Source organism: Pelophylax lessonae, assembly GCF_965119305.1.
Source record: "Pelophylax lessonae genome assembly, chromosome: 1".
Taxonomy (NCBI): domain Eukaryota; kingdom Metazoa; phylum Chordata; class Amphibia; order Anura; family Ranidae; genus Pelophylax; species Pelophylax lessonae.
This window is the reverse complement of record NC_138768.1, coordinates 81,139,709-81,154,824: the sequence shown is the minus strand read 5'-3', so window position 1 is coordinate 81,154,824 and position 15,116 is coordinate 81,139,709. Positions and strand designations below refer to the sequence as shown.

Below are 15,116 nucleotides of genomic sequence, written 5' to 3'. Positions count from 1 at the left end.
GCAAATCCAATCATATGCTTTAACATATGTTAGTGGCATTTTCAATATCTTTAGATCCCCTGTTTTTCATTAAAACAAATACTGGTGATACTGCTATGCAGTTACTTGTTTAAGCACTTACTTTTCTGGAGTGACATAAAAGGGGGGACACTGTGTCCCCATCTTGTAAATGCTCTCCTACATTGTCACCCTGTCACTTAGACTTCAGATGGAGACAAGTGGCCATTTCACCCATTGGTTGGACATTCGAACGGACCATTGTTGCCACCATCTAGAAACCTGCACTGAGAAAAGTTTTGCATTTGTTTATGGATTGCATGTACTGTAGATCAGGGATTCCCAAACTACGTCCCTGCAGTTGTTCAGGAACTACAATTCCCATCATGCCTAGTCATGTATGTGAATGTCAGCGTTTTACAATGCCTCATGGGATGTGTAGTTCTTCAACAGCTGCAGGGCCGTAGTTTGGGAATCCCTGCTGTAGATAATAAGTGGCTGTAAAGACACTGCTGGAGATCACTAGAACTTGGATACCACAAACACCTAAAGTGGTTGTAAACCCCCCTCTGTTTGTACCTAAAGAAAAGCCTATAATAAGACTTGCCTATAGGTACTGTAAATATCTCTTAAACTTACACCGTTTAGGAGATATTTACTGAATGCTGCACCGATGACGTCGGCACATGCGCTCTGAAGGAACATCTATCCAATTCTTCAGAACCCTGTGCGCTGACTGCGGGAGTGACGTCACGCAGCTCTGGCCAGTAGCACAGCCTGAGTCCGCAGACCTGAAAAGAAGACGGGCGAAGATGGATGCGGCTGATGAATGCAGCCTCCAACAGGCATGACGAGGGCTCCGTTTGGAGGTAAGTGTCACATAATGTGCTGGTATGCGATGGATACTAGCACATTGTTCCTTTACTTTCCAGGTAAGAAAAAAAAAAAACAGACTTTACTTCCTCTTTAAAAGAAGGGTCAAAATGAACAACTGTGCTGTATAAAGCTATAAACCATTTATTTGGGGTTTCTGTTTGCAACATTTGCTTTTCTTTCTTTATAGATGTTGAGGCGGAGAGGGCCTTTGGAGACAGCAGCGGCATTAACATCACTTGGAGTCCAGATTCCAACTTCAGCTGTGGTTATATTGTGACATGGGTTCCTTCCTTCCATCTTCAAAGGGCTGACCTGCAGTGGAAGAGGTTTTCATCACATGTGACAAATGCTTTCATCCCCACAGGTAAGTTGAACGGCAATTGTCCCCCAGTTTTGATGGACATACCAAAAATATGAAGTCCTGCATTGTAAAGTAGGTTCTCCAAGGTGTCACCCTATACATTTTGTGTGAAATGTGGTTTCATTGTGCTCCAATAACCTGTAAATCTCAGGCACATGCTCTTGATCAATCAGTTAACTTTTATATGTTCGAGTAACCTACACTTTTTTGCTATTTCTCTTTTTTTTTTTTTCATAAACAGTTAATACTAACTGTTGATAAAAAGGTCATATAAGAACAGCCAACACAATTCAGGGGCAACACGACTTCCACTTCATCAGGGAGATATATATATTTATATATTACATACTAGGGATGCACCGATCTGATATTCGGATCGGATATCGGCCCCGATACTGGCAAAATAGCTGGATCGGGGATCGGTAAAATTTAGCAGACCCACATACCGATCCAGGGTGTCGCTACTCTCCAGGCTTCTGACCCTCCCTCAATCACTTCAATAGGAGAAGAAAAAGCTTTTACTCATCTAATTCTACAGTTGCAGGCATTCTTCTTCTGTTTATAGGGGGGGGGGGGGGGTTGTCTTTCTTTCAGTATCCACATCACTGGCTGTTTGTGGACATTTCCTAGGTATCTTCCGATCCCAATACCGATCCGGAAGTATTATTTTGTTATAAGCTCACAAAACAGTACTTCCGGATCGGAATCGGGATCGGCAATTTCACAAAGCAAAAGATTGGGATCGGGACAAAAAAAGTTGGATCGGTGCATCCCTATTACATACAGTATCTCACAAAAGTGAGTACACCCCTCACATTTTTGTAAATATTTTATTATACCTTTTCATGTGACAACACTGAAGAAATAACACTTTGCTACAATGTAAAGTAGTGAGTGTACAGCTTGTATATAACAGTGTAAATTTGCTGTCCCCTCAAAATCAAAACCGAGCCATTAATGTCTAAACCACTGGCAACAAAAGTGAGTACAGCCCTAAGTGAAAAAGTCCAAACTGGGCCCAAAGTGTCAATATTTTTTGTGGCCATCATTATTTTCCAGCACTGCCTTAACCCTCATGGGCATGGAGCTAACCAGAGCTTCACAGGTTGCCATTGGAGTCTTCCTCCACTCCTCCATGACAACCTCACGGAGCTGGTGGATGTTAGAGACCTTTCACTCCTCCACCTTCCGTTTGAGGATGCCCCACAAATGCTCAATAGGGTTTAGGTCTGGAGACATGCTTGGTCAGTCCATCACCTTTACCCTCAGCTTCTTTAGCAAGGCAGTGGTCATTTTGGAGATGTGTTTGGGGTTGTTATGTTGAAATACTGCCCTGCGGCCCATCTCCGAAGGGAGGGGATCATGCTCTGCTTCAGTATGTCACAGTACATATTAGCATTCATGGTCCTCTCAATGAACTGTATCTCCCCAGTGCTGGCAGCACTCATGCAGTCCCAGACCATGACACTCCCATCACCATGCTTGACTGTAGACAAGACTCACTTGTCTTTGTACTCTTCACCTGGTTGCCGCCACACATGCTTGACACCATCTGAACCAAATACATTTATCTTGGTCTCATCAGACCACCGGACATGGTTCCAGTAATCCATGTTCTTAGTCGGCTTGTCTTCCGCAAACTGTTTGCAGGCTTTCTTGTACATCATCTTTCTTGGAGGACAGCAATGCAGACCAATTTGTTGCAGTGTGTGGCATATGGTCTGAGCACTGAAAGGCTGACCCCCCACCCCTTCAACCTCTGCAGCAATGCTGGCAGCACTCATACGTCTATTTCCCAAAGACAACCTCTGGATATGAAGCTGAGCATGTGCAATCAACTTTTTTGGTCGACCATGGTGGAACCTGTCCTGTTAAACCGCTGAATGGTCTTGGCCACCCTGCTGCAGCTCAGTTTCAGGGTATTGGCAATCTTCTTATAGCCTGGGCCATCTTTATTTCTTTTTTCAGATCTCTTCAGAGAGTTCTTTGCCATGAGGTGCCATGTTGAACTTCCAGTGACCAGTATGAATGAGAGAGTGAGAATAACACCAACTTTAACACACCTGCTCCCCATTCACACCTGAGACCTTGTAACACAAGTCACATGACACCAGGGAGGCAAAATGGCTAATTGGGCCCAATGTGGACATTTTGACTTAGGGGTGTACTCACTTTTGTTGCCAGCGGTTTAGTCATTAATGGCTGTGTGTTGAGTTATTTTGAGGGGAAAGCAAATTTACACTGTTATACAAGCTGTACACTCACTACTTTACATTGTAGCAAAGTGTAATTTCTTCAGTGTTGTCACATGAAAATGTATAATAAAATGTGTACAACCTTTTACTGCTTCCAAGTACTTGGATCAGCCTTTCAATGTACTCTGTGGAGCCCCTTGGATCCCGGGCCCAGGCTGGGCATCAAATGTAAACTTCTGCCTGCGATACAGTGCCCCCTACCTGCATGAAAGTAGAACTATAAGCAAAGCTTTTTTTTTTTTTTTTTTGTCATTTTGGATAGCATGATAGAGGGTTATAACTCCTGTCTGATTTTTTTTTTTTTTTGCTATTTGTGTTCTATTGGGGAGCTTTGCCTTCACTTCCTGTCCCAAAGCCAGAAAGGAAGTGAGAAAAAACCCCTGCAAATAAAGGCACAAAAGAAAAACACATTACCAGTCCACAGATCCTGGAGATAAATTCTCAAGCTGGGGAACCTTGTAGTATGGCCAGTGGTGAAACCCATAAGAAAAAGCGTGGCAGCTCTCTTAACCCTCCATGGGATATGGGGCAGAGAAACTAGGCAGAAAACAAAAGAAAAAGAGCGCACACCGCTCTAGTATAACACCATTTAATGAAAATGCTGAAAATGAAATTTTCCTTAAATGGTGTTGCACTAGGGCGGTGTGCGCTCTCTTTCTTTTGTTTTCTGCCTGCAAATAAAGGGAATTCCTTGGGGACCCCCAGGTCACCAGAACTAGTGTCCCCATGTTAAGATTTCCTCTATTAATTTTCTGTGGACAACCCAAATTTTGGGATTTTCTTTTACTTTCACTTACAATGATAATGGTAAATGGGACAAATAGAGAGGCTGAATCCCCTAACGGGGGCACAGCCAACAATAAATAACTGACGGAGGTTCTTTTCCTTTTCCACTCTATCCAAAATTAAAAAAACGTTTGCCTTAGTTATACATGAAGCTCCACCCCTTCCACTCAGTTTATAAGTGCCAGAACTGCAGTTGGTGTTAGAGGCTCTATCATTTGAAAACTCATTGACAAGGGATGATGCTTGGTACAAGTTTACTACCACTTTAAGGCCAGGTTCACTTTTCATTGGGATGACTTTTGATCTTCTTGTCATTTCTTTCTCAGATCAAATGAAGGCTGGTGTCCAGCACAACGTATCACTGTATGGCTGCAGAGAGAACAGGTTTCAGCTACTGAGAAGCCTCATCGCATACACAGAGGAGTTAGGTAAGTCATTCCACAGTCCCCAATACTCCACAGGAACAGAATGCAGCATTGAGTTCCTTTAAACAGCAGCTACGGACTTTCCAAACATTGTTGGGTCAGGGAATGTGACCAAGGAAACCATTTATCCACAGTATGATTGTGGACAGAACCACATGTGCTGCTTCCTAGGCAATCATGGACTTATTCATTTTATTAATATTACGTGCAAATGCGTATATATGTGTGTGTGTTATACATGTGCATCTCATAAAATTAGAATATTATCAAAAAATGTATTTATTTCAGTAATTCAATTAAAAAAGTGAAACTCATATTTTATATAGATGTGTTACACACAGAGTGATATATTTCAAGCACTTCTTTCTTTTCATTTTGATGATTAGGGCTTACAGCTAGTGAAAACCCAAAATTCAGAATCTCAGAAAATTAGAATTTTACATAAGCCCAATTAAAAAAGGATTTTTAATACAGAAATGTTGGCTTACTGAAAAGTATGTCCATGTACAGTATAGTATACACTCGATACTTGGTCAGGGCTCTTTTTGCATGAATTACTGCATTAATGCGGTGTGGCATGGAGGTAATCAGCCTTGGCACAGCTGAGGGGTTATGGAAGCCCAGGTTGCTTTTGATAGCGGCTTTCAGCTCCTCTGCATTGTTGGATTTGGTGTCTCTCATCTTCCTTTTGACAATACTCCACAGATTCTTTATGGGGTTTAGGTCAGGCGGGTTTGCTGGCCAATCAAGCACAGTGATACCATGATCATTAAACCAGGTACTATTGGTACTTTTGGCAGTGTGGGCAGGTGCCAAGTCCTACTGGAAAATGAAATCAACATCTCCATAAAGCTGGTCTGCAGAGGGAAGCATGAAGTGCTGTAGAATTTCCTGGTAGAGGGCTGCTCTGACTTTGGACTTGATGAAACACAGTGGACCAACACAAGCAGATGACACGGCTCCCCAAATCATCACTGACTGTGGAAACTTCAGACTGGACCTCATGCAACTTGGATTCTGTGCCTCTCCACACTTTAGACTATGGTACCTTGATTTCCAAATGAAATGCAAAATTTTACACAGTGATGATTTGGGGAGCCATGTCATCTGCTGGTGTTGGTCCACTGTGTTTTACCAAGTCCAAAGTCAGCACAGCCCTCTACCAGGAAATTCTAGAGCTCTTCATGCTTCCTTCTGCTGACCAGCTTTATGGAGTTTTCATGATTTCATTTTCCCGAAGAACTTGGCACCTGCCCACACTACCAAAAGTATCAATACCTGGCTTAGTGATCATGGCATCACTGTGCTTGATTTTAAACTCGCCTTGATAGCAAACTCCCCTGACCTAAACCCCATAGAGAATCTGTGGGGTATTGTCAAGAAGAAGATGAGAGACACCAGACCCAACAATGCAGATTAGCTGAAGGCCGCTATCAAAGCAACCTGGGCTTCCATAACACTTCAGTATTGCCACAGGCTGATCGCCTCCATGCCACGCCGCATTGATGCAGTAATTCTTGCTTAAGGAGCCCCAACCAAGTATTGAGTGCATACTCTACTGTACATGGACATACTTTTCAATAAGCCAGCATTTCTTTATTAAAAATAGTTTTTTTTTATTGGTCTTATGTAATATTCTAATTTTCTGAGACAGATTTTTGGGTTTTCATTAGCTGTAAGCCATAATCCTCAAAATTAAAAATAAATGCATGAAAAATATCACTCTGTGTGTAACGCATCTTTATGTAATATAAAGTTTTCACTTTTTGAATTGAATTACTAAAAATGTACTTTATTTTATGAGATGCACCTGTATACATCGTCATAGTGTTCTTGGGCGCAACCCATAGGCGTTCCCAGAACTGTGACCAATTTTTTGCAGACCGCTCACAGTCAACTACTGAAAATTGGGACCTGCTCCCAATCAGCTCTGTGCAGCCAATCACAGTGTTGCATGATTGGGAGCCCCTCCTACCGGTCCCAGGCACCATGGCCCATTTAAAATGCAGGCTCATTGCAGTGCAAAGGGGGTAAATGACAGACAAATGCTCTTAGTGTATTGTAACCGTTACATTTTAACTTTAAATCTTTTGTATTAACAGCTCCCAATGCGGCACCAAATTTTACTGTCCAGGATACAACCTCAAAATCCATAGTGGTGATATGGGATCCTATTCCAGAAGATGACCTACGCGGGTTTTTGCAGGGTTATCTGGTCTACGTAGTGAAAAATCAGAGTGATTCCTATTTTGCCAAGTTCAAAGATCTGGGTAAATTCTATATGTAGTAGGCAAATTGCATAAACCTCTCTGTCTCTTCGCCCCATTTACACCACCTGGGCTTTTTACATTTGTTTTTTCACCTAAGCCTTTGTGTGACATCACCCAGCAGTAGAAATCCTAATCTTTTCAATACAGGTTGTTCACATGCTCTCTATGCTCAGTCACTCAAACAAGGTACATGGACATTTTTGGAGCTGTGTTGTGCATTTTTGCAACTCATTTAGACTTCAATAGAAGCACCTATAAATGCACAACACAAATGTTTTCATGTATCTTTGTGCCTAACAACTGTTCTCCTCCCAACCGGGTTTGCATACTCATGCACAAATGTTTGTAAAACACAGAAAAAAAACATATATAATATGTGCACAAAAGCTGCATGTACAGTATCTCACAAAAGTGAGTACACCCCTCACATTTTTGTAAATATTTTATTATATCTTTTCATGTGACAACACTGAAGAAATGACACTTTGCTACAATGTAAAGTAGTGAGTGTACAGCTTGTATAACAGTGTAAATTTGCTGTCCCCTCAAAATAACTCAACACACAGCCATTAATGTCTAAACCCTCCCTTCTAGATTGTAAGCTCTAACGAGCAGGGCCCTCTAGTTCCTCCTGTTTTGAACTGTATTGTAACTGTATTGTCTTCCTTCACATTGTAAAGCGCTGCGCAAACTGTTGGCGCTATATAAATCCTGTATAATAATAATAATAATAATAATAAACCGCTGGAAACAAAAGTGAGTACACCCCTAAGTGAAAATGTCCAAATTGCCATTTTCCCTCCCCGGTGTCATGTGACTCGTTAGTGTTACAAGGTCTCAGGTGTGAATGGGGAGCAGGTGTGGTAAATTTGGTGTTATCGCTCTCACTCTCCCATGCTGGTCACTGGAAGTTCAAAATGGCACCTCATGGCAAAGAACTCTCTGAGGATCTGAAAAAAGAATTGTTGCTCTACATAAAGATGGCCTAGGCTATAAGAAGATTACCAAGACCCTGAAACTGAACTGCAGCATGATGGCCAAGACCATACACAGGTTTAACAGGACAGGTTCCAGAGGTTGCCTTTGGGAAATAGACGTATGAGTGCTGCCAGCATTGCTGCAGAGGTTGAAGGGGTGTGTGTGTGTGGGGGGGGGGGGGGCAGCTTTTCAGTGCTCAGACCATAAGCCACACACTGCATTAAATTGGTCTACATGGCTGTTGTCCCAGAAAGGTGATGCACAAGAAAGCCCGCAAACCGTTTTCCGAAGACTGTTATACAAGCTGTACACTCACTACTTTACATTGTAGCAAAGTGTCATTTCTTCAGTGTTGTCACATGAAAAGATATAATAAAATATTTACAAAAATGTAAGGGGTGTACTCACTTTTGTGAGATACTGTATATCAGCACTTCATAAGCGCTTACTAATTGTGAATGGAGGCTCCCTTCTGTATCTCTTTGCTTTTTTTTCCTAACTTGCATGTCATATATGTTTCTCTCATCTCTCTTGTTTTCTTTCTTTTCATCTCTTCCTTTTCTTTCTTTCTTTCTTTCCCACTGAAAAATATTCATTTTAATTAAAATATTTGTATTCATTTTCATTAAAGTGACTTCTCTCCTTTTCCCCAGTTCGTCACTCTGAGACAAAAATAAAGAATATCACAGACCCAACTGTAAGGAAATTGGAGATTGAAGATCTACAAAGTGGAACAAATTACCAACTGGGTCTGCAGGCCTATACCAGAGGAGGACAAGGTCCTATAAAATCATTCAGTGTTGTAACCAATGACAATGGTGTGTATTTACCTGTCACAAATGTTTTCATATGTCACCTTATCAGTGCCAGTGCTATTAAGGCCTTTTTTTTCAGCTTCTGTGCTCTACGAGAAGATTGTTGGTATAATTACCTTGTGGGTTCTTATAAGTATTGGTACATGTATACCTTACCCAGTTAGTAAAAAAAATATGTGTGTGTATATGTATATATATGTATATATATATATATATATATATATATATATATATATATATATATATGTATATGTATATATGTGTGTGTGTGTGTATGTGTGTGTTTATAGTCAGTTTTATTATTACTAATTTTGATAATATCAATCATACAAAAAGAGAATATTTTAAAACCAAGAGTTTGATTTTATACGTTAACCTAATCTTTATTGATAGTTCTAAAACATGAAAACGTATAGCCTGAATTGTTCAGCCAAATATTGGAAAATGCCAAGTCTAAATTTCTTTCTCTTTCTCTTTAAAGCTGTCGGTTTAATCCTCGCCATTCTCATCCCGATTGTAGTCGCCGTTGTACTTGGTATAGTCACAATGGCCATATGCTACCACAAAAGAGAGTGGTAAGTAAAGAAGTGCTTGTGTGGTCAATCTTTTGGTAACTGCTGGAGAGGATTCTGGCTTAACAATTTCAATTTTACACTTCTATAACTTTTTCCCAGTATGCTATTGGCCGCTGTTGGTGCTGTCCTTGGATTTTTCCCTTTTCATAATCGTGTAACAAAGAAAACACTTTACAGTGTCTCTGCGAAACTTCTCCTTTATCCAGGTCATGGTATATCTAGTAATAGTCACGTTCAACTGGAAATGTTCTGTGAGGTTGACGATGTTTCATAGCTTGTTCAAGTCGCTTCTTCAGTTCTAAAGAGTGTCAGGAACATACCTCAGCATTTATATTTAAACAGGGAGCACAAGCACCTTATGTGTTTGCTTTTCTCTAAGAGGACCATGCATACTCACACTAGGAGCTTCTAGATGCTAGAAAGTGCTTAAGTGGTCTAGAACAGTGGTCCTCAACCCTGGCCTACAGGGCCCACTAACAGGCCAGGTTTGCAAGATAACTGAAATACATTCCAGGTGATATCATTTGCTGCTCAGTGATTTCAGTACTCTAGTCTGCATCTCCCCAAGGTGATACTTAAAATCTGGCCTGTTAGTGGACCCTGAGGACCAGAGTTGAGGACCACTGGTCTAGAAGTCCTAACCATGACCGCTTCTCCCTCTGAGGGTACATGACATCCTGTCTGGAAAAAGACAGCATATTGCTTTTCCTTCTGTCCCTATTCTCCCTCTCAAATCACGGAGTTTTCATTGTAAGCATTGAAATTGGTCAAAATAACTAAAAAGAAAGCATAAGCAGGGGAAAAGAGAATAGTTACTTTCAGGTGAGGGGTTACAGTTGAAATGTTCTCTGATGGACTGGTGTCTGTTATGTCTTTGGGATGAAGTTAAGGCGGAAATAAAGTCAGCGATACTTACCTTTCCTTCAACAGTCCAACGTCCTTCTCCGGCACCTTCTTCCCAGCTTCTTCTGAGTACCAGACTCTGGCCATTTTCATTGGCCTGCATGAGAGCCCTGCCTAGTCATCCTGGCACAGATCCTTGCACAGCTCATGTACATTCTAAAGAAGACTTGTCAAGTCGGTTTATTTTATTGCAGAGGAGACATTGCATGTCTCTTCTGCAGTGAATAGCCTGCCTGCTCAAAGTCTTGAAATTGAGGCTTCTAATTCTGCTTTCAGGCACACTTCTCAACAGTCATAAAGAATTAAAACAAGAAAAAGGAAGGAGAGAGCTCTGAGGGGATTCTATCACCAGCTCCCACGCATAGGCGTGCGCACAGGATGTGCTAGGTGTGCCTGGGCACACCCTAATCGCCCCATGCAGAGCAGATTCCCCCCCATCCCCCTGCACAGTGCTGCTGTCTTCCATCATCTTCTCTTCCACCAGCTGCTGCTTAGAAAAGAGGAAAGGGGCCTGTAAATATGTAATTTATTGGCCCCTTCCCTTACTGAATGAACACTGTGAGTGATAGGTACCGTGTGTTTGAGTTTTGGAGTGCACACCCTAATGCAATAGGCTGAGCACACCTATGCTCCCACAAGAGTGATTTTTTAGGTGTGGGATGCCACACAGGGTTATTTTGAGCTATTTAGGGATGGTTCATTTGAGTGAAGTAGATTATGGGGGAAAGTTTTTTTGAGGGATCTTTGGATTCTGATGCTAATTGTTACATCTGCCACATTGGCTAATAAACTTTTTAGAGGTAACCATAGGGTGTGTTTATCCTTTCCTTTTCTTGTTTTATTTCTTTATGATGTTTGCATATTGATTATACACACCCCCTTATATGTCAGTGGCAGGACCTCTTTCTTTTGTGTAGACACTTCAGAGCTCCTGGATTTTTTATTTATTTTCCATTTTTCATTTTTATTTTTGTTTTGGTATACACTTCTCAACAGCTGACATGTAGCATGCATAGGGCCTGTGTATGTATATGCTGTATGTATTAAATGTAGTTATTTGCTTTTAATACAAAAATGTCATGCTGTCTGTCTGTATAGGATCAAAGAAACCTTCTACCCAGATATTCCAAATCCTGAAAACAGCAAAGCCCTGCAGTTTGAGAAGAACGTCAGCGATGTAAGTCTGCCACCGCTGCAAGCTGTACAGTATTGGATGCATTTTATAAAGTCAATTGATTTTTATTGGATTTTAATTATAGTTTAAAAGTTCCTAGACAAAATGAAGCATGTTAAATTCAAAGCGTGTGGTCTCATTCTTGTGCTGCAGCTTCACGAGTCCAAAAATCAAAAATTAGTAGCTAATAAGTGGTCAAACGACATACAGGTTGCGCTAAAGGCCAGTCAACACCTGGGGTAAGGCTAGGATTAGAACCTCTGTCTGGTTTAAAATGCTGTTTTTGTTCCTGCTGATACTTTTCTTTACATTTTTAAATGCTGTCTATGTACCCATTGAGGAGATTCAACACACTTCTTCTGCCTGTCATCTGGAAAGGAAGGTAGGGTTCATTTTCATAGTGGGGGAACAGGCAACAATAGATATCTGACAGAGGTTCTAAACCTATATTGCTCTACTAAAAATGTGTTTGTGTGTTTGCTTTTTTTTCTTTTTTTGTCTGGGGCTTCAGTGAGAGGATTTTCTGCTGCTTCCTGTTTTTTTGGGCAACCATCAAACTGACAGGAAGTAGAAAGATTTCCATGTACTTCTTGTTCTGTATGACACCTTTCAGATAGACATGAAGAGAGGAGACTGTATGATACCCTTCGACATGAAGAAAGGAGACCTCTCTCAAACATGGAAAAAATGTCCAAAAAAAAAATGTCCACAAAAAGAAAATGGTCTCCTATGCTAAAACTAACATTCATCTGATACTTCACTCTCCTGACATACAAAGCCACAAGGTGGATGTTAATGGCTTAGGAGTTTTTTTTTTCATGAATTTAAGTAGATTTATTGCAAAAATAAAATTATTTTTAGTTTTGGATATAGCGTGGAAGGATTAAAATCTGTCGCTTTATTTTTCTTTTCTGTCTATGTCCGCTTAGGGAGATTTCCTTTCACTTTGTGTCTCAGAGAGACAGCAAGATGTGCAGTAAACTCTCCAAAGCCAAGGGAAATTACTCTTTAACAAGTGTCCCCTTTGGAAGAGCTTCCCACTGCTCCTGTTTCACAGATGCTGGAAAATAGAGATGGTGAATCTCCCAGTGGGGACACAGCATTAAAAACCTTTTAGTGTACATGTGAGGGTACACTAGACCTTGTCGGTCGATGGTAGGTCTGTGGCAGCATGACACATGGATAGTCCTCAGGCCCCTCCAGATATGTGAAGATTATGGAGGTAGGTTAGAAGCACCATGCATGACTATAAAGTCTTGGAAACTCTAGCATGTTGGAGAACAATGATTACTTTATTAGTGTATGACATACAACATAGCCATTCCTGAGCCTCTCTCCCTGCAGTAGACACTCCAGATCACCGTTCTTATATTAGGACACAGATTGCAATGCCCATAACCAACTGATCAAAGCCGTGAAGAAGGCGCCCCAATCTCCCCAAACATGTTTCATACATTTAATGGAATACTTTTTTTAAAGTAAGCATTATTCTCCAATCAGTTGGTGTTTCCAAGACATTACTATATTCATGCACAGTACTACTTGCCTACATCCACAAGCAATAAAAACTGAAGAAGTTTTAATTCCATCTACTTTATCCTAAAAAAAATACATTTTGATTACCTTTTGATATTTGACTACCTTTCTTCAGATGACTTCTGGTTGGTCATGTGATGAACAGGTTTCTCTTATTATTTTCTTGTCTAATGGTGGACAGTGCTCAATAATGCTGAGTTGACTTAATGATGTCAGCATTGTTCTGTAGGTATAGGGCACCATGACCAGGGGTGGGTTTTGGCAGCCTCCTGGGCTCACAGGAAGTAGGTTGATAGACGATGGGTATCAGCCAGCCCAGAAATGGAGCAGCACTGGACCACAGAATGGTGAACCTTTGGGGAACAATGCTGGGGAGAAAATAATTATTGCAGCTGTGTTAAGTAAATATATAGTGAGCAGAAACAGATACTGGTGATGGAATTTGTTTTTTGTTGTTAGGGGAGCTTGTAAGTAAAGCATTACCGCATAACAGAAAAATAACATCCTGCCTACCATTTATTTCCAGGGCACCAAAACTATTAAAACACTGGAGATGAACCCATGTACCCCCAACAGTGTTGAGGTGGTCGAGTCCTTTTATACCGTTCCAAAAATCCTTGACACAGAACTCAATTCTCCAATGTCCGAAAGCGGTCAGCTTCCAGAGGATGGTTCAGAGGCTCCCGATGATGATCACATTGTTGTTTCTTATTGTCAACCCACTGTACATGGAGATACATCTAATCCAGTGCTAGATGAGTCAGCCACTCCTTCCCAGGTGGTTTATATAGATGTTCAGTCGATGTATCAACCACAGGCAAACTCAGAAGACGACCTGGAAAGTGACTTTTTGGATAGCAGTGGTTACAAGCCACAAATGCAGCTACCTATAAGCTCTGTGAACATGGACAATCAGTCACCTGCAGAAGATACCTTAGTGGAATCTGCAGGTTATAGACCTCAGGGACATCCTAATACCTGGGCTGCAGAATCACCAGGTTCCCCTACATCCATGGGAAGTGAAAATGCTTCGTTTGGAAGCCCTTGCTCTGTTAACTCCAGACATTTCTTAATCCCCCCAGTGGACAACAAAGACTCCCTCAAACCAACTCACATAGGATGGTCGATATCGTCTATCTTTCAGAACAAACAGGATGATTGAACAAGTAATGATGAGCTATCTGCTGTGAATCACCTAGTGTGTCCTCAATCTATCCAGTGGTTTAGGAGAAGAGCTCCCAGCCTGCTTAGTGTTTGTTACAGACATTGCAATGAAAGGTGGATTGAGAGAAAGATACCAGGTATCTTTTTGATGGTATCTGTTGACGTAGGAGTTGGATGTTTTTCTGCACCTAACTTTCATCTTGAAGCAGATGGAAAATTGGCATAACTTCAATTTTACTCCTCTTAAATATACTGAAATACAACATTGCTGGTATCCAAGTGTAAGAGGCGAGAGACGTTTTGTTCTACGCAAAGTTCGCTAAAAACCAGATGCATCTTGCACAATCCAAAAAAACTTCTTCATTGTAAACAATAGTCGGAAAGATGGCATTTTAAAGAAAATGTGAATTTACTGGTATTTTGCCTATAAATGCAATGGTATCTCAAATGGCAGGGTTGGGGAATTTTTATCGGGGATATTTAAGGGATTTACTTAGCTTTTGTGAATATGGTCCATTTAAATCTTCAAAAATGCAACACTACAAAGCAAATAGCGCTTTGTGAGGAAACTAGTTTGGTTGAGACTTGAACGAACAGTATTTAAGAATTTTATCAGAGTAATGGATTGCATGTAATTTTAAAGTTTTAGTAGGCAAGACATTGAAGAGAAGGATTTTGGCTGTCAAAATGAAAGGTGGTTAATATGACTGAGGATATCAGTTGATGGTTAGGGCTCCCAAGCTGATGGTTTTCTGCTTCACTTAAAGGGGAACTCCTGCGACCTCTGATCATTGAAGGTTTCATAGAACCAATGGTTGAATTCTTTCCTTTGGTTCCTTGATGTCCCCAGGACCATTTTAATAAAAGGGAGAAAAAGTGATTTAACCATGAGCCCACCAAAATGCTTTTCAGAAATGAAATACTCACCAGAAATGACCCCCTTATTTTATAGAAGACCGTCCATTCTTTTTTGGTGATAATTAGAGATGGACTTAAAATGA

General features: G+C 40.9%; 1 protein-coding gene across 1 annotated transcript in view; it reads left to right on the top strand.

Moving 5' to 3' along the window:
- LIFR (LIF receptor subunit alpha) overlaps window positions 1-14,174 on the top strand; it is a 135,581-nt gene extending 121,407 nt beyond the window's left edge. Inside the window, exons 14-20 of the mRNA XM_082264818.1 lie at window positions 1,061-1,237; window positions 4,602-4,703; window positions 6,803-6,970; window positions 8,602-8,766; window positions 9,245-9,338; window positions 11,340-11,418; window positions 13,478-14,174. Coding sequence (XP_082120944.1) covers window positions 1,061-1,237; window positions 4,602-4,703; window positions 6,803-6,970; window positions 8,602-8,766; window positions 9,245-9,338; window positions 11,340-11,418; window positions 13,478-14,113 — 1,421 coding nt within the window. The 3' untranslated portion in view covers window positions 14,114-14,174. The remainder of the gene's footprint in view (window positions 1-1,060; window positions 1,238-4,601; window positions 4,704-6,802; window positions 6,971-8,601; window positions 8,767-9,244; window positions 9,339-11,339; window positions 11,419-13,477) is intronic.
- The last annotated feature ends 942 nt before the right edge of the window (window positions 14,175-15,116 follow it).